The following is a 20,976-nucleotide window of genomic DNA, read 5'->3' on the forward strand; positions in this document are numbered from 1 at the left end:
GCAATACACTGCCCCCTGCTGGTCATTATAAAGTCTGCAGATGTCATTTGACATGAATGTCATATTTGTGAAACTAAATAAAGGACTCTGTAAAATAAATGAAAATCAAATATTTATATACAGAATATTTATGTACAAATGCTGAAAAAGACATTTGAACAAGATGCACACCCAGTAAAATTTAAAAAAAAAAGAAAAGTCAGTTTTATCATGTGACTATCATGCTGTCATTTCTGCACAATGCACTTTACACCAGATCAAAATAAAACACTGTGAGGTCGTTCTAACCGGAAGCCCAGAGAGCTTCGACAATGCAGCACAATGCCCTGAAGCATCAGCATCAAAATATACTTCAAGTACCAAAAAGTACTCATTGTGCAGAATGCCCTATTTTTGAATAGCTGGACATTTAATTACTTTATCACCAGCTGTGACTACAGCTGATAATCAACCATGTTTCATAGGGATGTGACTACATTTAGAAATGTCACGCATTTTTAGGTATAAAGCAAAAGATGCAATGAAATAAATAAGCTATCACATATTAATCCAAATGAATTCACTGAAATACATCTGCACATTTCTGCAGCCTGACTTATTACACACGTGAACACAGTACACATTTGTTTACTGCAAGCTTGTTTCAGAGATGTGATGCAGTTAAATCTGTATGCGTCTGTTTCCTTGTAGTGTTAGTAGAGATGGTGAACCTGACACAATCCTGTGTTTAGTGTGAAGGAAACCAGTTAACAGCCGGTTTAGTAAAATTCTCTTGAACTCATGGAAAACTCATCGTCGTCTCGAAGTGAGCAGCTGAAGCGTCCCGTGTGATCAGAGGTCCTCGTCGTCCTCGCTCACCATGACGTCGAGCTCTTTGTCTTTCCGTACGACGCTCTCAGTGATGACCTCCTTGTGCTGCTCCTCCAGCTCACGCAGCTCCGCCTGCAGGCGCTCCAGGTGGAGCACTCGCCGGTTCCTCAGCAGCCGGCTGGGGAATGGGTTCATGTCGTTGAAGGCGATGCTGGTCAGCTTCCTGCATGGACACACGCAGGTGGAAAGGACTCGATCACCAACACAGAGGAACTGGAAACTGATCAGCTTGAGTGTTTCTGTTTTATGCTGCTTGATACTTCAGGTACTGCAGTTTGAGCAGGAAATACTGGACTGACTGGACCACATGTATCCGAGAGCTGCAGATACTTAAAAATCTTTAAATCGTTGTTACTGTGATCAGGGAAATTTAAACTTCTCACAAAATTTCAGTAAAAAGGGTTTGAAGCTCAAAGATTCAACAGCTACATCCGCTACACTTCTGAGAGTGTAACAGCTCGTAGATTAAGGCGGGTGGAGGCGAGTGCGTACCTGGCATTGGAGACGGTCTTTGTGAAGAAGCGTAGGTACTGGTAGATCTCCACGCTGTCGTGAATCTTCAGGATGTCGTCCTCTTTGTATTTGAACAGAGCCAGAGTGTATCTGAAGATCACCTGCAGCACAGACACGCATTTCATAACAGGACACTCACGCCACACAATTAATTGGAAACTTTGAGGAGGTGAGTCATAAAATTACTCTTTCAGTTGTGGTGCAGTTGGGCCCTTTACTCATTACAGCTCTGATCGATTTCCAATAAGCCACTTGGTTCCTCAGTTGCCAGATAATATTAACTTACTTGGTAGTTGAGCTTTAAGTTTAAATTAAACTTTTGGGTTGGATCTACGTGGCTGAAGCTGTTGTCAGCATTTATCCCTGTGTGGTATATATTTCTGTGTCTGAACTGTGATTTTATTTCCTGAGACAAACGATGTAAAAGCTGTGCTGCATTTGTCACATTGCAGAAACAAGCCCAAAGCCATTGTCCCGCTCATCGTCTGGATTTACGCTGCTTGTGGTAGACTGTGAGGTCGTTACTAGAATGATCTGCTTTCCCACTCCTATTTCATGTCACATGACAGTTCCCCATGCTTAGTAAACAATGTCTTATTACTCCTAAAATGTAAATAAAGACATCTAAAGGTGAAAACAAAATCATTTTTGTTTCCATGGACACTACTGTGGTGCATTCAAGTGTTGTCTGCATTTCTGTCATGGTGTGTTCGGGTGTATGGTACCTTGGTACCCTCATACAGGAAGGCGTCCCACAGAGGCATCAGGATGTCGCTGGGCAGACTCTCCACAAAAACCACCAGGAACCAGTTGAAGGTGACCAGAGAGACGTCAATGTTGTGATCCTCAAAGTGAGATGCCAGGCGAGGAAGCTTCTCCGCCATGAAGTCCTTCAGCACGCGCTGGTCCGCCTGAGCACAAAGACTCACAGAGATCAGCCTCACTGATCACTAAAACAGATCACAGCAGGCAAGCAGGTGAGTGTGTCTGCTGACCTGAGAGGCCACCAGATTCTTGGTGTAGTAGTCCTGAGGCATGATGGCTTCCACCACTGCCACCAGACACCAGAAGGCGTCTTCGTCACTTTGGAGGACCAGCAGAGCGAGGGCCGCTAACCTGTGGACATTCATGGAAGGTGAGGTTCTGCCTGGAAGGCGGGTCCACATAAGAACTCAGATATAAAATTTATACTTTTGTTCTGACCTGTTGAGTACCTGGCAGTAGCCAATGGCAGGGTTATGCCCGGAGAAGGCCAGAAGGATGCGGCGGAGCTGCTGGAGGGCGGGGCTGGACGGCGAGGAGAAGTGCTGATTGGTCGTCAGGGTTCGGTGAAGGTCCAGCTGGACCTGCCTGGAGGCAGGATTAGGAGCTGTCCGACTCTTCTCACACAGCTGGAAACAGAACAGGATTACTGAGTGCTCGCCAGCATTCCCAACAGGAAGGAGGAGGAGCCACCTGTGCTCAGGTGCGGATAAAGCACTCTGTTGGCAGAGGTATGAAAATGCGCAGTAAAATCTAACGTGCATAGCTAACTTCATCAACGACATTTTGGGAGGAATAATCACACATCAGCCTTCGGCCATTTTTTGATGAACGCATACGCCCCCTAGAGCGCGCTAACTTTATTAACAGCCACACAAATGTAAAGCACACATCAAACATAAATAAACCATTTGACTGTCTCCATAATTGAGAGCATTTTCTCTTCTTATTTCAACACCCCCACTTGCTCTCATATTATGATGCTCTTAAGTAAACAAAAAAAACAACAAACAAAAGGTTTCTTCCTCAGTACTGTATACATGTTCGTATACCATGTTAATGCCCAAACATAAACTTCTCAAACTTGAACAGCTTAACTTTTGTTGCAGGCTTTGTCATTACATCTGCAACCATCTCTTCTGTTGAACAATAATCCAGAGTTATTTTTCCTGCACTCACAGTTGATCTCACAAAGTTGTACTTTATGTCAACATGTTTACATCTCTGTCTCGTCACAGGATTCTTCGCCAACGCAATTGCACCCTGATTATCTTCATGAACTTTTGGCGGTGCATATTTTTGTCCATCAATACCTTGTAACAGTTGCATTAGGTACAAAACTTCTTGTAGGGTCGCAGCTAAAGCCATGTACTCCGCTTCACAGGTAGATAATGCAACAGTAGGTTGTCTTTTGGTTTTCCATGAGATTAAAGGACCATCTACAGACAAGCTTATGCAATAACCAGTTGTACTCCGTCTGTCTGTTACATCAGCTGCCCAATCAGCATCGCTGTATGCCCACAACCTCAGTTCTTTGTTGTCACATTTCCTGTAACACAGTTCTTTCTCGGTTGTCCCTTTCAGATACCTCAGTACTAGAGCAGGGCGATATGGCCAAAAATATTTATCACGATATATATTTGAAAATTTGCGATAACGATATAACTGACGATATAATTGATGCGAGACAAAATACAACTCCACAACATTACTAGCGCAAAAAGAAAACCTTCCATTTATTTTCACTTAAATAAGAAGCTGGTTTTTATGTACATTAAAGCTTTATAAAAATGTAACAGTGCAAATACAAATTCCTTGCTGAAAGTTTAACCAAAAGGCATTTCCAGTAGAAATGGGCTGACATATCCTGAGCATAACCATATATAATATCCACTGAAGTTAAAAAGAGGTGCTTTGCAAAATTAAACTGCAGTATGCAATACGTATTTTTCGGACCATAAGGTGCACGGGATTATAACGCACATCAAGCGAAACAAAGCAGTCAGATAAATCAAACTTTATTAAACTCATTCTTCTTGCTTCCTCCACTTCTGTACCATTGATTCATTAATGTTGAATTCTCTGGCAGCTGCTCTATTCCCATGTTGTTGCAGTATATTAATGACTAACCTCGTATTGTGGATGGATTATCTCAGTTGTTCTCCTGACTGAAGTTTGGTCCGTTTACAGCATCCTGCCATGCGATTGCATTTGTCTCTAACCATGAGGAACCTTAACGTTAACTTTTATAAGTGGAAAAGTGTTAGTGTTCGTCCTCCAGCTTCCCTGTTTATGTTATGCTAACATAGCTGTGTCGCTAGCGATTACGTAGCACATCATTATATACCAGCTAGCCCAACTTCAGTAACCCTACAAACGTCACTGCTGTTTAGTTTCCTGTCTTCATTTATGTTGGAAGTGATAGCAGAGCTGTACGTTTGATTTTTTTCAGAAATCTCTCAGTCAGAACATGCAATATCATGCTTAGGTAACTAGCGAGCTAACTTCCGCTAGCTTCTAACTCTGTTAAATGTAATACATTTTGTTTTAATGGATGCCTGGAAGTTAAACTTCATAGTTACACCTGGTAAAGCAGCAATGCTGATCGTTTTATTAAAGATGAAAGAATTTAGACAGTTTTTAACGCTCAGTGATGCTGCAGTGTTCGTTTGAACTGAAGAATTAAGGAGTTTAGGACCCAGATTACTCCCAGATTTAAGAGCATCTTAGTCCGACAAATACGACAATAACGACGGCCGCTTGCATGTTCTGCAAAAAAATGTGCTTTGTCGTGTATCTGACGGACAAACACCAAACCAGTTCCACATCACTGAAGTTGCACCATTTTTACAAACCAATTCTGGTTCATCTGTTTCACTCAACAATCGGCCATGTGCGTATGAAAACAAAGGCACTGCGCATGCGCGTTTTACTCATATTCTATCGCGATATTTCATTTTCCTATTGTTGCCTAACATTATACCGGTATTACCGTGAACGGTATAATATGGCCCAGCCCTACTCAGTACATGTTTTACTGTAGTCCATTTGTCTTCAGTTGGCTCAGTAAAGTACTGTGAAAGTTTACTGACTATAAAACTCAAGTCCGGTCTTGTGCATGTAGCCAAATAGATCAGACTACCAACTGCCTCTCTGTACCTTTTGACATCACTCATCTTTTCTGCATCATCAGCATAGTTCAGTTTTTGCTCACAAGGTGTCTGTCTTTCTTTACAATCCTGCATGTTGAATCTTTCAAGTATTTTTTCCACATATTGTTTTTGTGACATTTTTACACAGTTATCACTCTGGTCAAAATCTATACCAATGAAATGTCTCAGTTTACCCAAATCCTTCATTTTGAATTTTGCTGCAAGCATTTTCTTCACAACAGTTAGTTCACTTTCATCACTAGCAGCAATGATCAGGTCATCTACCCATACAATCAGAATCACCTTCTTATTTTCTGTCATTTTTGTGTAAACACAATGGTCAGCGGGGTTTTGCACAAAGTTGTTCTCACTCAGATATTCATGCAACAACTTGTTCCAATTCCGGCCTGATTGTTTTAGCCCATATAGCGACTTTTTCAACTTGCACACCAGTTTTTCATTTGTGTCGGATTTTACCTCATAACCCTCAGGTTGTTCCATGAATACCTCACAATCTATTGGTGCATGAAGATAGGCAGCTTTAACATCCATCTGGTGTAAAAGCATGTTTTCTTGTGCTGCCTTTTGCATCAACACTCTGATACTAGTCAGGTTAGCAGTAGGGGAAAATGTTTCTTCATAATCCACACCTATCCTCTGACTATATCCTTTAGCAACATAACGTGCCTTGTACCTCTCAGATCCATCAACATTGCTTTTGACTGCGTACACCCATCTACCCCCCACTGTCTTCTTACCCTCAGGCAAAGTGGTTAAGGTAAATGTGTCATTTTCTCTTAGTGATTGCATCTCTTCATCCATTGCACTGACCCATTTCTCTGAGTTAGATGAAGTTATTGCTTCCTTGAATGTTTGGGGAATGTTACACATTGCTCTGTAACAATAATCCATGTTTGTAAGTACTTGATCACAATCCTCCTTATCAGTAACATATTCACTTAAATACCCAGGCCTTGGTTCAATTAGAGTTCAAATATGAATAACCTCTCGCCAAAAGTCTTTAACAGCTAGAAAGCTGGCAAACTACTAAGCTGATCAACATGAAAGGCACAAGGTGGAAATCAGCAAACTGCTGCCTCACTTTGTTCACCTGTGCTCTATATTTCATGGTCCGGTTGGCTGCAGGACCAAACATTTGGCCTTACACCTTATTTCTTTATGTTTTGCTTCCAAGGTGCCAGACTTGTAGGTAACTTTTTACACTGACATGACCTCAGCAATAGTTTCCAGTCTTTCAACTTCCTTGGGCTTTGGCTGCTTTTTTACTCATTTTCAGTCCAGTCCTTCTACCTGACCATTTTCAGAGAACTCTAAGGAGCTTGGGGGAAAAAAGCAACCGGACTTCTTTAACTTTTTTGAAGACGTTTCGCTTCTCATCCCAGAAGCTTTTTCAGTTCACTGAAGCCTCATAAGAAAGTGACACAATGACATTTAGATAATAAAACTCGCCAAAAATGAACATTAAGAGCACTGTCTCTTTAAATACCCTCTTTTGCTTGGTCTGCTCCTTATTTTTTCTCATTTTTTCTTACTTTGGAGGACCAGCAGAGCGAGGGCCGCTAACCTGTGGACATTGATGGAAGGTGACGTTGTGTCTGGAAGGCGGGTCCACATAAGAACTCAGATATAATATTTATATTTTTGTTCTAACCTGTTGAGTCCCTGGCAGCAGCCAATGGCAAGGTTGTACCAGCCAGCAGGATGCTGCTGAAGGGCGGGGCTGGAGTCTGAAAGTAAGAGCTCGTTTAGACTCTATTCTGTGAACAGGCTTGCTCCCACGAATATGTGAATTCATCTGTAAAAGAGTTTAACTCTAATGCACCTGTTCCTCCTGCTCCCTGCTGCAGGGCGGCCTGTTGGACTACGAATGCCAGTGCGGAGCTAAGAAGATCAAAGAGGAGCTGTTGTTCTTGAACCTGCCAAAGTGAGTAACCTCAAATCGGTCCCCAAAGGCCTCAAACCACCACAGTTCAGTCGGTGTCAGTTTTGTTCATGTCATGTCCTCCTTGCGTCTTCCTTTGAGCCTCTCCTCTTTGTCTCATCTCTTTCAGTGTGCTGATCCTCCAGCTGAAGTGGTTTACGTTCACTCCATCGTTCACCGTGGAGAAGAAGAACAGCCCCATTGTTCTGACACAGCAGCTGGTGATCAGCCAGGACACAGCCTTTACTGAAGAGGTAAGGGAAAAGGCACACCGTTCATTTCAAGTATGGATGGAGCCCATTTCTAAGCTAACGGGTGGTGCCGCTGCCCTCTCCCAGTAAACTGCTCGCTATTTGTTGGTCAGCGTGATCAGTCGTTTGGGCTCCTCAGCTTACAGCGGTGAGTGGGTGCTTTCAGACACATGTGCTGAATGCAGGTCAGCTTTGAAAGTTTATGAGACGTTAATAAGTGCGCCTTCTCCTCTCAGGACATTACGTCTGTGACGGCGTTCACCAGATGAGCGGAAGAGACGACGTCACAGACAGCCGGCTCACGTACGATGACGAGTTGGTCTGCCAGACCACGTGTGAGTCTGTGTGTGAGCAGCGGCAGAGAACAGCTTACCTGCTATTCTATAAAAGACAGGTGACGTCTCCCAGCAAACAGTCAGCATGTCTGTGCAAATATTCAGTGTAACTTGTAGAAAAACCCTCACACTCAGTTTATTTGTGTTTTTCTTTTTCTATTTCTTACTTTCTTTGCCGCACTAGAAAGGCAGCAGAGTCGGGACTCAGATCTGCAGCAACACCTTCATTGTTATTGTTATTATTGTTGTTAGTACTCTTGTTGTTATGATTGATATTGTTACTGTTATGATCAGTTTTATTATTATTATTATCATTATTAATTTTTTAATACATTTGTTTATCTTTATTATTATTAGTAGTAATGTTGTTGTTTATGTTGTTATTGTTATTATTATTACTGGTATTTTTGACATTATTATTATTATTTTGTTGTTATTGTCATTATTAGTAGAAGTAGTATTAGTTATATCATTTTTATATCAGCCTGGAGTGAACAACATGAAAGCATGGATCCATCCTCCCTCACATTCACAATTCAGGCTGCTGGTGTAATCGTGCGGGGGATATTTTCCTGGTACACTATGGGACCTTTAAATGCTACAGTCTGAGTATTGTTATGACCACAGTGTACCCTCTTCTGATGGCTGAAAGTAAAAGGGGGTCCAGTACCGGTTCCGGTACCAGGCCTACTGACAATTTAACATAATGTAAAATGGTAACATTGTAAACATAATGTTACCATTTAACACAATGTAAAATGGTAACATTGTAAACAGAATGTTACCATTTAACATAATGTAAAATGGTAACATTGTAAACAGAATGTTACCATTTAACACAATGTGAAATGGTAACATTGTAAACAGAATGTTACCATTTAACACAATGTAAAATGGTAACATTGTAAACAGAATGTTACCATTTAACATAATGTTAAATGGTAACATTGTAAACAGAATGTTACCATTTAACACAATGTGAAATGGTAACATTGTAAACAGAATGTTACCATTTAACACAATGTAAAATGGTAACATTGTAAACAGAATGTTACCATTTAACATAATGTAAAATGGTAACATTGTAAACAGAATGTTACCATTTAACACAATGTGAAATGGTAACATTGTAAACAGAATGTTACCATTTAACACAATGTAAAATGGTAACATTGTAAACAGAATGTTACCATTTAACATAATGTGAAATGGTAACATTGTAAACAGAATGTTGCCATTTAACATTATGTTAAATATAACTAACGGATTTACTTTACCAAATGGACCATCCCGGCCTTGCCGTATTGGTCTATTTGATTCACCTTTGTTTTTATTGTTTATTTTATTTTCACTTGCTACACATAGGACAGACATGACTGGGGGAAAGAAAGGGGAGAAAGAAAGAGGGAAAGAAAAACAGCAGGGAAGAGGAATGGTGATAAAGGGCAAAAAACAAAAACCAACAAAACAAACAGACAAAAAATATATATATCAGTCACTTCAACTCAAAGACGTCCAGACGCTTTTCTTTCCAAGCTCCTTTGACTGACTGTTAGGACAACTTATTTATTGCAAGCATGCAGTACAAGAATAACTCGATGTTTCTGACTTTGCATTACGAATTGTTTACCCACTGACAAACATTTCAAATGAAATTAAATTAAAAAACAATTTGTGGTAACCTGATTTTAATTCAAAAAGAATCATTAACAACACTTCTTGTAATGGTGTCAAAATCAGCCCAACTTTTATTTTCAAATGCAAAAAGTAAAAGAAAATGAGCCAACATACTGGACACATATAATTGTCAATATAATTGTTTATAAACAATTATACTGTCATCATTGTTACAGATATGGAAACTTTATTAACAATTTGTCCAAGTAAAAAAATGCCCTGCTAATTGTTGGGGTTTTCTCTCCTCTAGCCCTTTCCTTTAAGCTCTTCTTTACATCCCCCCACCCCCACCTTTTCTTTTTTCTTAATAATATAACAATAAAAACAATTGGCTGCATTTTAAATGTGTCAGATCAATGTCTTTATTCAAGAATACAAGAAATGGTAATAGCTGCATGTGTGTTTGTGTGTGTGCATAATATGCATACTTTACTTGTTGGATCCAAATCCCACAAGGAATAAAATAAAACAAGAAGACAAACAAAAACAAAACAAAAATATATTTCTCTCCCTTCCCAGGTCAGGTTCACAAAAGCATTGCAGCTCTTTATTCCTCTTGTACAGCTCCAGAGTCTGTCAGCCAAAAAGAAACTACTGAGGTTCCAACACCCAGTGTTTCTGTAAACACAGATGAAAATGAACAGTCATCCACATCTAAAAGATTTGTAGATTCGAGGGACCGGTATAATACATCTAGTACATCTTTGTTTAAACCTCAGAACACAAAAAGGGAACAAACCATTGTATACAGATTTAAAAGTGCGCAAAGCAACGAACAGTCACCCTCTGAAACAGCTGAGGTTATCACAACCATTGTTTCTGTAAATACACAGGAACAGTCACCCACCTCAAAAAGATTAGTATATTCAAGGGACCAGTGTATCTACTCTGGTCAAAAGAATCCATGCTTCGTACTGATGTCCACAATTCTTTTTTATTCCTCTCACAATCATGGAGCACCGTGAAAACTAGAAACGAGTAAAATAATATCAATAGCACATATGACATCCATCTCAGCCACTTATTTCTTTTCACAAGGTGCACAAGTGCTTAACAAATAACAGCATAATGTTTTTACCGTGTACGCCTTGTAAAACCAGTAGTAGAAAAGTTGTAGGTTCGTGCTCTTGTGGGGGAGACGTATGTTATCCACCACCTCGATAGCTAGCCGAGAGTTCGAGGGTCACTAGAGCCGCCGAGAACGCATGAACTACTTACGGTAGGACGTTTTGCCAAAGTAAGACGTTTTGTCAGAACACCGAGTCCTCAGGAGGATGCAGCCCATGAATTTGGACACGATCTCAGATGCACTTCTGGTGTTGTCATGGCAACCCACACAAACATTTCAGCGTCAGCTACAATGAGGCGGAGCCCTTACTGGGACACTGAGCTCAGGTAGAGTGAAAGACAACATTTTTCCGCATCCAAAACAGCAGCGCTGTTCCTGTGACCTCTAGTAAAGCCTCTACTTGGGAAAAGGGAGTCTTTCATCAAAGCATCCTGCAGAAGTTGAATAAAAATATGAAAATGTTTAAATGATGCAACTTAATGAAGGCTGACAGCAGTTGTACTATTTTACATTGCAGCGAACAGGGGTGACCATTATTTTCAACGTTTTTACAGAATTTTTCACATTGAAAGTGAAATAATATAAATAATGTCTCAATTAAATTGCGGTAACGGAGTCGTGGCTAACATCGCTAACTCCGGACACGAGCGTGACACTACCGGGATTCCAGCTGCTGCGAGCGGACAGGACCAGAGACAGCGGTAAGAGGAAAGGAGGGGGACTGGCAGTTTTTGTGAACGACAGATGGTGTAACCCTGGGCACATCACTGTAAAAGAGCAACTCTGCAGCAGAGACATTGAGCTGTTAGCCGTTAGCATGCGTCCGTACTACCTGCCCCGGGAGTTCTCGCATGTTATCGCGATAACAGCGTATGTCCCCCCCTCGGCCAACGCGGATGCAGCCTGTGACTCTCTCCACTCTGTGGTCAGCAGACTGCAAACACAATCACCGAGAGCCCTTCTCATAATATCAGGGGACTTCAATCATGCCTCACTGGACTCCACACTGCCCACCTTCACCCAGTATGTGACCTGCCCAACCAGAGTCAATAAAACACTGGACTTACTGTATGCCAATGCAGAAGAGGCATACAGTTCATCACCTCTCCCTCCCCTGGGCAGATCTGATCACAACCTGGTGCACCTTGTCCCTGTGTATGAGCCCTTAGTGCGCAGGGAGCCACCAGCCACCCGCACAGTACAGAGATGGTCAGAGGAGAGCGAGGAGGCTCTTAAGGATTGTTTTGAGTCGACTGTGTGGGAGGTGATTTGTGATGACCACGGTGAGGACATCGACAGCCTTACTACATGCATTACTGACTATATAAACTTCTGTGTGGATAACACTGTACCTACCAGGACTGTACGGTGTTTCTCCAACAACAAACCTTGGATTACCCCAGAAATTAAAGCTGTCCTCAAGCAGAAGAGGAGGGCCTTCAAATCCAGAGACAAAGAGGAGTTGAAAAGGGTGCAGAGAGAGCTGAGGGGACTGATAAGGAATGGGAAGGAGAGCTACAGGCAGAAGATGGAGAACCAGCTTCAACAAAACAACGTTGGTGAAGTCTGGAGAGGCCTCAGAACCATCTCAGGCCACAAACAACAGAACTCTCTGCCTGGGAGGGATGTGACGTGGGCAAATGAACTGAATCATTTCTTCAACAGATTTGACTCAGCCATGAGGCAGTCTGCAACATCGGCTGCAGACTCACCCACCCCCACTGCTGCTGTTCCACCTCAGACACTTCACACCTCCTCTATTCACCCTGCTCACTCCCCCCCACCCCCAACAACAGCATCCAGATTTAAAAGTGCGCAAAGCAACGAACAGTCACCCTCTGAAACAGCTGAGGTTATCACAACCATTGTTTCTGTAAATACACAGGAACAGTCACCCACCTCAAAAAGATTAGTATATTCAAGGGACCAGTGTATCTACTCTGGTCAAAAGAATCCATGCTTCGTACTGATGTCCACAATTCTTTTTTTATTCCTCTCACAATCATGGAGCACCGTGAAAACTAGAAACGAGTAAAATAATATCAATAGCACATATGACATCCATCTCAGCCACTTATTTCTTTTCACAAGATGCACAAGTGCTTAACAAATAACAGCATAATGTTTTTACCGTGTACGCCTTGTAAAACCAGTAGTAGAAAAGTTGTAGGTTCGTGCTCTTGTGGGGGAGACGTATGTTATCCACCACCTCGATAGCTAGCCGAGAGTTCGAGGGTCACTAGAGCTGCCGAGAACGCATGAACTACTTACGGTAGGACGTTTTGCCAAAGTAAGACGTTTTGTCAGAACACCGAGTCCTCAGGAGGATGCAGCCCATGAATTTGGACACGATCTCAGATGCACTTCTGGTGTTGTCATGGCAACCCACACAAACATTTCAGCGTCAGCTACAATGAGGCGGAGCCCTTACTGAGACACTGAGCTCAGGTAGAGTGAAAGAAACATTTTTCCGCATCCAAAACAGCAGCGCTGTTCCTGTGACCTCTAGTAAAGCCTCTACTTGGGAAAAGGGAGTCTTTCATCAAAGCATCCTGCAGAAGTTGAATAAAAATATGCAAATGTTTAAATGATGCAACTTAATGAAGGCTGACAGCAGTTGTACTATTTTACATTGCAGCGAACAGGGGTGACCATTATTTTCAACGTTTTTACAGCATTTTTCACATTGAAAGTGAAATAATATAAATAATGTCTCAATTAAATTGCGTTAATATTTAAAAATACAAAAACTACAGCTTTGTTCACAAGCCAATAAAAATGTACTTGGGCCAGTGGTAAATGAAAATAACACTTATTCAGCACCTGGTTGTTGCGGCTGCATCAGGACACCAGATGTTCAGCCTCCATCCTGTAGGCAGACTTATCCCCGTCTGAGAGGAGTCCAATAATGGTGGTGTCATCTGCAAGCTTAATTAATTTGACAGACTGGTGGTTGGAGGTGCGGCAGTTGGTGTACAGGGAGAAGGGCATAGAAGAAAGAACACAGCCCTGAGGGGAGCTCGTGCTGATGGTCCGGGAGTCCAAGACATTCTTCCCCAGCCTCACTGGTTGCTTCCTGTCCGTCAGGAAGTCAGTGATCCACCGGCAGATGGGATCAGGCACATTCATCTGGGAAAGCAATCCTTGAAGAAGGTCTGAAAGGATGGTGTTGAAGGTAGAGCTGAAGTCCACAAACAGGATCCTAGCATAGATTCTGCAGGACAAAGTGTAGGGCCATGTTGATGGCATCGTCTACAGACCTGTTGGCTCTGTATGCAAACTGCAGGGGGTCCAGGAGGGGGGCCGTGAGGGTCTTAAGATAGGAGAGAACCAGGCGCTCAAAAGACTTCCTGACCAGATGTCAGAGCCACAGGTCTGTAGTCTTTTCGTCCAGTGATCTTTGGCTTCTTGAAAGCTATATATGATATAAAAATTATATAAAAACTGTTAATCAGCAAAAGAAATGATATCATAGTTCTTATAAAGAAAGCCTCTATCAATCAAACACCAGCAGTGTAGCAATGTTGTTCACTTACACTGTATATAAAACACTGATTTTGGCTACATCCAGTTTTTACTGTATTATAAACATTTTTTACCATGAAGAGTAAAGTGTTTGGCATTTTTGTCATTGTTATTGAGCTCAGAGATCAGGCCCAGCCCAGTATCTACCTGGTTATGAGCAAGGAGCTGGAGGTGATAACTCAACAATAACCAGGCCATGCATGCATGGATGGATGCATGGATGGATCAGTTTGTAGGCTGTGTGTGGTCAGCAGCAGGCTGCTGGGTGTGGACCAAGAGGGAAAGCCCAGCATGTGAAACCCATCAGCAGAAGGCCAGAACAAAGGTGCACAGACAAACGCAGCCCAGACACTCAGGCAGGACGAGTAAAATAAATGGCAGCAAACACAGTATGATGTGGTAAAATGTGCTTTCTTTCACAAACAGATAGCACAAACAAGAATCACAAGAATCTCCTTTGTGGTTCTTGTTTTTCTTTTGAGTACATTAATAAAAAGTTGAAATAAAGTGGCAATAAAATTCATGCACTGAAGACCACACGAAACCCTAATTCACCCTACTACCTGTTGCCTTCACATTCCATTTGCATCCCTTGTCCACAGAATCAAAAATGACCCTTCTTCACTAAAGATCGAACATAAAGCAATTGCATTTTAAATGGAAGCCCATTTTGCATTAAGAAACACTATCAGCAATCAGAAATTGTGTATATCAGAGTTCTCTGTTTTTACTGTCCTGAAAACTGCATTAATTCAGTGGATGCGGTTAGGTTCAAAACAACGAAATATAAGAGGGCAACCAATTCAATCTAAGAGGGATCCAATTTTTATCCATTCATGTACCAGCTACTGGCTTTTTGCTGTTATGTTCTCATATCGCGTGAGAGTTTATTTGCCAGGTGTCAGAAGTCTAATAATGAATAAAGTTCAGGATATGCTTAAAAACTCACCTCAGTATAGCCGTCATCAGAAGGAAGTGCGCTTCACTGACTCATCAACTTGTCTCAGGCTTTCCACAAAGTTTCACAGTTGACCTTAAAGTAAGATGCTGCAAGCTTACCTTGCAGTGTATTCCTTTTCAAGGTCTAAAGACCTTAAAGTGCGCTATAGATTGAAGTGATTTGAACTGACAACAGGGCTAATTCAGCACTTCAAGTTAACATCAATAAAAGTTTTTAAATTTATTCTGATTTCCGTTTGTTTTCATTGCCTGTGCTATCTGTTATTTAGTTCAAATTGTGGGTAGATAATGCTGTGCTGTCATGTGACCTGTTCTCTCATGTGTGCCTTTCTCTTGTTTTGTATGTATTTCTCGTTTGTTATTTATTCCTATTTTATTCCTGCAATTGGTATGGAATTCATTTTTTAAAAAAATTGATCAGTGTTTTGAAATTAGATGTGATGAACATGTGACCTTAATTTACAAAATCAACATCATGTTGGATTCAATGAGACATGAAACTAGTGCATGAAACAGGTCTCAGTAAATGTTCTGATAGACTGCAATACACTGCCCCCTGCTGGTCATTATAAAGTCTGCAGATGTCATTTGACATGAATGTCATATTTGTGAAACAAAATAAAGGACTCTGTAAAATAAATGAAAATCAAATATTTATATACAGAATATTTATGTACAAATGCTGAAAAAGACATTTGAACAAGATGCACACCCAGTAAAATTTAAAAACAAAAGAAAAGTCAGTTTTATCATGTGACTATCATGCTGCCATTTCTGCACAATGCACTTTACACCAGATCAAAATAAAACACTGTGAGGTCGTTCTAACCGGAAGCCCAGAGAGCTTCGACAATGCAGCACAATGCCCTGAAGCATCAGCATCAAAATATACTTCAAGTACCAAAAAGTACTCATTGTGCAGAATGCCCTATTTTTGAATAGCTGGACATTTAATTACTTTATCACCAGCTGTGACTACAGCTGATAATCAACCATGTTTCATAGGGATGTGACTACATTTAGAAATGTCACGCATTTTTAGGTATAAAGCAAAAGATGCAATGAAATAAATAAGCTATCACATATTAATCCAAATGAATTCACTGAAATACATCTGCACATTTCTGCAGCCTGACTTATTACACACGTGAACACAGTACACATTTGTTTACTGCAAGCTTGTTTCAGAGATGTGATGCAGTTAAATCTGTATGCGTCTGTTTCCTTGTAGTGTTAGTAGAGATGGTGAACCTGACACAATCCTGTGTTTAGTGTGAAGGAAACCAGTTAACAGCCGGTTTAGTAAAATTCTCTTGAACTCATGGAAAACTCATCGTCGTCTCGAAGTGAGCAGCTGAAGCGTCCCGTGTGATCAGAGGTCCTCGTCGTCCTCGCTCACCATGACGTCGAGCTCTTTGTCTTTCTGTACGACGCTCTCGGTGATGAACTCCTTGTGCTGCTCCTCCAGCTCACGCAGCTCCGCCTGCAGGCGCTCCAGGTGGAGCACTCGCCGGTTCCTCAGCAGCCGGCTGGGGAATGGGTTCATGTCGTTGAAGGCGATGCTGGTCAGCTTCCTGCATGGACACACGCAGGTGGAAAGGACTCGATCACCAACACAGAGGAACTGGAAACTGATCAGCTTGAGTGTTTCTGTTTTATGCTGCTTGATACTTCAGGTACTGCAGTTTGAGCAGGAAATACTGGACTGACTGGACCACATGTATCCGAGAGCTGCAGATACTTAAAAATCTTTAAATCGTTGTTACTGTGATCAGGGAAATTTAAACTTCTCACAAAATTTCAGTAAAAAGGGTTTGAAGCTCAAAGATTCAACAGCTACATCCGCTACACTTCTGAGAGTGTAACAGCTCGTAGATTAAGGCGGGTGGAGGCGAGTGCGTACCTGGCATTGGAGACGGTCTTTGTGAAGAAGCGTAGGTACTGGTAGATCTCCACGCTGTCGTGAATCTTCAGGATGTCGTCCTCTTTGTATTTGAACAGAGCCAGAGTGTATCTGAAGATCACCTGCAGCACAGACACGCATTTCATAACAGGACACTCACGCCACACAATTAATTGGAAACTTTGAGGAGGTGAGTCATAAAATTACTCTTTCAGTTGTGGTGCAGTTGGGCCCTTTACTCATTACAGCTCTGATCGATTTCCAATAAGCCACTTGGTTCCTCAGTTGCCAGATAATATTAACTTACTTGGTAGTTGAGCTTTAAGTTTAAATTAAACTTTTGGGTTGGATCTACGTGGCTGAAGCTGTTGTCAGCATTTATCCCTGTGTGGTATATATTTCTGTGTCTGAACTGTGATTTTATTTCCTGAGACAAACGATGTAAAAGCTGTGCTGCATTTGTCACATTGCAGAAACAAGCCCAAAGCCATTGTCCCGCTCATCGTCTGGATTTACGCTGCTTGTGGTAGACTGTGAGGTCGTTACTAGAATGATCTGCTTTCCCACTCCTATTTCATGTCACATGACAGTTCCCCATGCTTAGTAAACAATGTCTTATTACTCCTAAAATGTAAATAAAGACATCTAAAGGTGAAAACAAAATCATTTTTGTTTCCATGGACACTACTGTGGTGCATTCAAGTGTTGTCTGCATTTCTGTCATGGTGTGTTCGGGTGTATGGTACCTTGGTACCCTCATACAGGAAGGCGTCCCACAGAGGCATCAGGATGTCGCTGGGCAGACTCTCCACAAAAACCACCAGGAACCAGTTGAAGGTGACCAGAGAGACGTCAATGTTGTGATCCTCAAAGTGAGATGCCAGGCGAGGAAGCTTCTCCGCCATGAAGTCCTTCAGCACGCGCTGGTCCGCCTGAGCACAAAGACTCACAGAGATCAGCCTCACTGATCACTAAAACAGATCACAGCAGGCAAGCAGGTGAGTGTGTCTGCTGACCTGAGAGGCCACCAGATTCTTGGTGTAGTAGTCCTGAGGCATGATGGCTTCCACCACTGCCACCAGACACCAGAAGGCGTCTTCGTCACTTTGGAGGACCAGCAGAGCGAGGGCCGCTAACCTGTGGACATTGATGGAAGGTGAGGTTCTGCCTGGAAGGCGGGTCCACATAAGAACTCAGATATAAAATTTATACTTTTGTTCTGACCTGTTGAGTACCTGGCAGTAGCCAATGGCAGGGTTATGCCCGGAGAAGGCCAGAAGGATGCGGCGGAGCTGCTGGAGGGCAGGGCTGAAGGGTGGGGCTGGAGGGCGGGGCTGGACGGCGAGGAGAAGTGCTGATTGGTCGTCAGGGTTCGGTGAAGGTCCAGCTGGACCTGCCTGGAGGCAGGATTAGGAGCTGTCCGACTCTTCTCACACAGCTGGAAACAGAACAGGATTACTGAGTGCTCGCCAGCATTCCCAACAGGAAGGAGGAGGAGCCACCTGTGCTCAGGTGCGGATAAAGCACTCTGTTGGCAGAGGTATGAAAATGCGCAGTAAAATCTAACGTGCATAGCTAACTTCATCAACGACATTTTGGGAGGAATAATCACACATCAGCCTTCGGCCATTTTTTGATGAACGCATACGCCCCCTAGAGCGCGCTAACTTTATTAACAGCCACACAAATGTAAAGCACACATCAAACATAAATAAACCATTTGACTGTCTCCATAATTGAGAGCATTTTCTCTTCTTATTTCAACACCCCCACTTGCTCTCATATTATGATGCTCTTAAGTAAACAAAAAAAACAACAAACAAAAGGTTTCTTCCTCAGTACTGTATACATGTTCGTATACCATGTTAATGCCCAAACATAAACTTCTCAAACTTGAACAGCTTAACTTTTGTTGCAGGCTTTGTCATTACATCTGCAACCATCTCTTCTGTTGAACAATAATCCAGAGTTATTTTTCCTGCACTCACAGTTGATCTCACAAAGTTGTACTTTATGTCAACATGTTTACATCTCTGTCTCGTCACAGGATTCTTCGCCAACGCAATTGCACCCTGATTATCTTCATGAACTTTTGGCGGTGCATATTTTTGTCCATCAATACCTTGTAACAGTTGCATTAGGTACAAAACTTCTTGTAGGGTCGCAGCTAAAGCCATGTACTCCGCTTCACAGGTAGATAATGCAACAGTAGGTTGTCTTTTGGTTTTCCATGAGATTAAAGGACCATCTACAGACAAGCTTATGCAATAACCAGTTGTACTCCGTCTGTCTGTTACATCAGCTGCCCAATCAGCATCGCTGTATGCCCACAACCTCAGTTCTTTGTTGTCACATTTCCTGTAACACAGTTCTTTCTCGGTTGTCCCTTTCAGATACCTCAGTACTAGAGCAGGGCGATATGGCCAAAAATATTTATCACGATATATATTTGAAAATTTGCGATAACGATATAACTGACGATATAATTGATGCGAGACAAAATACAACTCCACAACATTACTAGCGCAAAAAGAAAACCTTCCATTTATTTTCACTTAAATAAGAAGCTGGTTTTTATGTACATTAAAGCTTTATAAAAATGTAACAGTGCAAATACAAATTCCTTGCTGAAAGTTTAACCAAAAGGCATTTCCAGTAGAAATGGGCTGACATATCCTGAGCATAACCATATATAATATCCACTGAAGTTAAAAAGAGGTGCTTTGCAAAATTAAACTGCAGTATGCAATACGTATTTTTCGGACCATAAGGTGCACGGGATTATAACGCACATCAAGCGAAACAAAGCAGTCAGATAAATCAAACTTTATTAAACTCATTCTTCTTGCTTCCTCCACTTCTGTACCATTGATTCATTAATGTTGAATTCTCTGGCAGCTGCTCTATTCCCATGTTGTTGCAGTATATTAATGACTAACCTCGTATTGTGGATGGATTATCTCAGTTGTTCTCCTGACTGAAGTTTGGTCCGTTTACAGCATCCTGCCATGCGATTGCATTTGTCTCTAACCATGAGGAACCTTAACGTTAACTTTTATAAGTGGAAAAGTGTTAGTGTTCGTCCTCCAGCTTCCCTGTTTATGTTATGCTAACATAGCTGTGTCGCTAGCGATTACGTAGCACATCATTATATACCAGCTAGCCCAACTTCAGTAACCCTACAAACGTCACTGCTGTTTAGTTTCCTGTCTTCATTTATGTTGGAAGTGATAGCAGAGCTGTACGTTTGATTTTTTTCAGAAATCTCTCAGTCAGAACATGCAATATCATGCTTAGGTAACTAGCGAGCTAACTTCCGCTAGCTTCCCCGCTAACTTCTAACTCTGTTAAATGTAATAAATTTTGTTTTAATGGATGCCTGGAAGTTAAACTTCATAGTTACACCTGGTAAAGCAGCAATGCTGATCGTTTTATTAAAGATGAAAGAATTTAGACAGTTTTTAACGCTCAGTGATGCTGCAGTGTTCGTTTGAACTGAAGCATAAGGAGTTTAGGACCCAGATTACTCCCAGATTTAAGAGCATCTTAGTCCGACAAATACGACAATAACGACGGCCGCTTGCATGTTCTGCAAAAAAATGTGCTTTGTCGTGTATCTGACGGACAAACACCAAACCAGTTCCACATCACTGAAGTTGCACCATTTTTACAAACCAATTCTGGTTCATCTGTTTCACTCAACAATCGGCCATGTGCGTATGAAAACAAAGGCACTGCGCATGCGCGTTTTACTCATATTCTATCGCGATATTTCATTTTCCTATTGTTGCCTAACATTATACCGGTATTACCGTGAACGGTATAATATGGCCCAGCCCTACTCAGTACATGTTTTACTGTAGTCCATTTGTCTTCAGTTGGCTCAGTAAAGTACTGTGAAAGTTTACTGACTATAAAACTCAAGTCCGGTCTTGTGCATGTAGCCAAATAGATCAGACTACCAACTGCCTCTCTGTACCTTTTGACATCACTCATCTTTTCTGCATCATCAGCATA

General features: G+C 41.8%; 2 protein-coding genes across 2 annotated transcripts; both read right to left on the bottom strand.

Moving 5' to 3' along the window:
* Positions 1 to 831: 831 nt before the first annotated feature.
* LOC146581704 (TBC1 domain family member 2A-like) lies at positions 832 to 2,549 on the bottom strand. Its single transcript, XM_085247182.1, has 4 exons — positions 2,379 to 2,549; positions 2,109 to 2,294; positions 1,363 to 1,484; positions 832 to 1,033 (listed from the first exon to the last, which is right to left on the bottom strand). The coding sequence occupies exons 1-4, from the start codon at positions 2,547 to 2,549 to the stop codon at positions 832 to 834; spliced, it is 681 nt and encodes a 226-aa protein (XP_085103308.1).
* Positions 2,550 to 16,428: 13,879 nt separating this feature from the next.
* LOC146581705 (TBC1 domain family member 2A-like) lies at positions 16,429 to 18,146 on the bottom strand. Its single transcript, XM_085285943.1, has 4 exons — positions 17,976 to 18,146; positions 17,706 to 17,891; positions 16,960 to 17,081; positions 16,429 to 16,630 (listed from the first exon to the last, which is right to left on the bottom strand). Exons 1-4 carry the CDS (start codon positions 18,144 to 18,146, stop codon positions 16,429 to 16,431), a joined length of 681 nt encoding a protein of 226 aa, XP_085142069.1.
* Positions 18,147 to 20,976: the final 2,830 nt, after the last annotated feature.

This window comes from Mchenga conophoros, linkage group LG2, assembly GCF_057382185.1.
Source record: "Mchenga conophoros isolate Kocher_MC1m ecotype Shallow Benthic linkage group LG2, M_conophoros_male_GT1.1, whole genome shotgun sequence".
Lineage (NCBI taxonomy): Eukaryota > Metazoa > Chordata > Actinopteri > Cichliformes > Cichlidae > Mchenga > Mchenga conophoros.

Coding starts and splice junctions, on each gene's coding strand:
- LOC146581704 (XM_085247182.1), bottom strand. CDS start 2,549: ATGTGGACCCGCCTTCCAGGCAGAACCTCACCTTCCATGAATGTCCAC. Junction 1,485..2,108: donor TCCTGTATGAGGGTACCAAG/GTACCATACACC, acceptor TCTGTGCTGCAG/GTGATCTTCAGATACACTCT. Junction 1,034..1,362: donor AAGACCGTCTCCAATGCCAG/GTACGCACTCGC, acceptor GTGTCCATGCAG/GAAGCTGACCAGCATCGCCT.
- LOC146581705 (XM_085285943.1), bottom strand. CDS start 18,146: ATGTGGACCCGCCTTCCAGGCAGAACCTCACCTTCCATCAATGTCCAC. Junction 17,892..17,975: donor AGAATCTGGTGGCCTCTCAG/GTCAGCAGACAC, acceptor CTTTGTGCTCAG/GCGGACCAGCGCGTGCTGAA. Junction 17,082..17,705: donor TCCTGTATGAGGGTACCAAG/GTACCATACACC, acceptor TCTGTGCTGCAG/GTGATCTTCAGATACACTCT.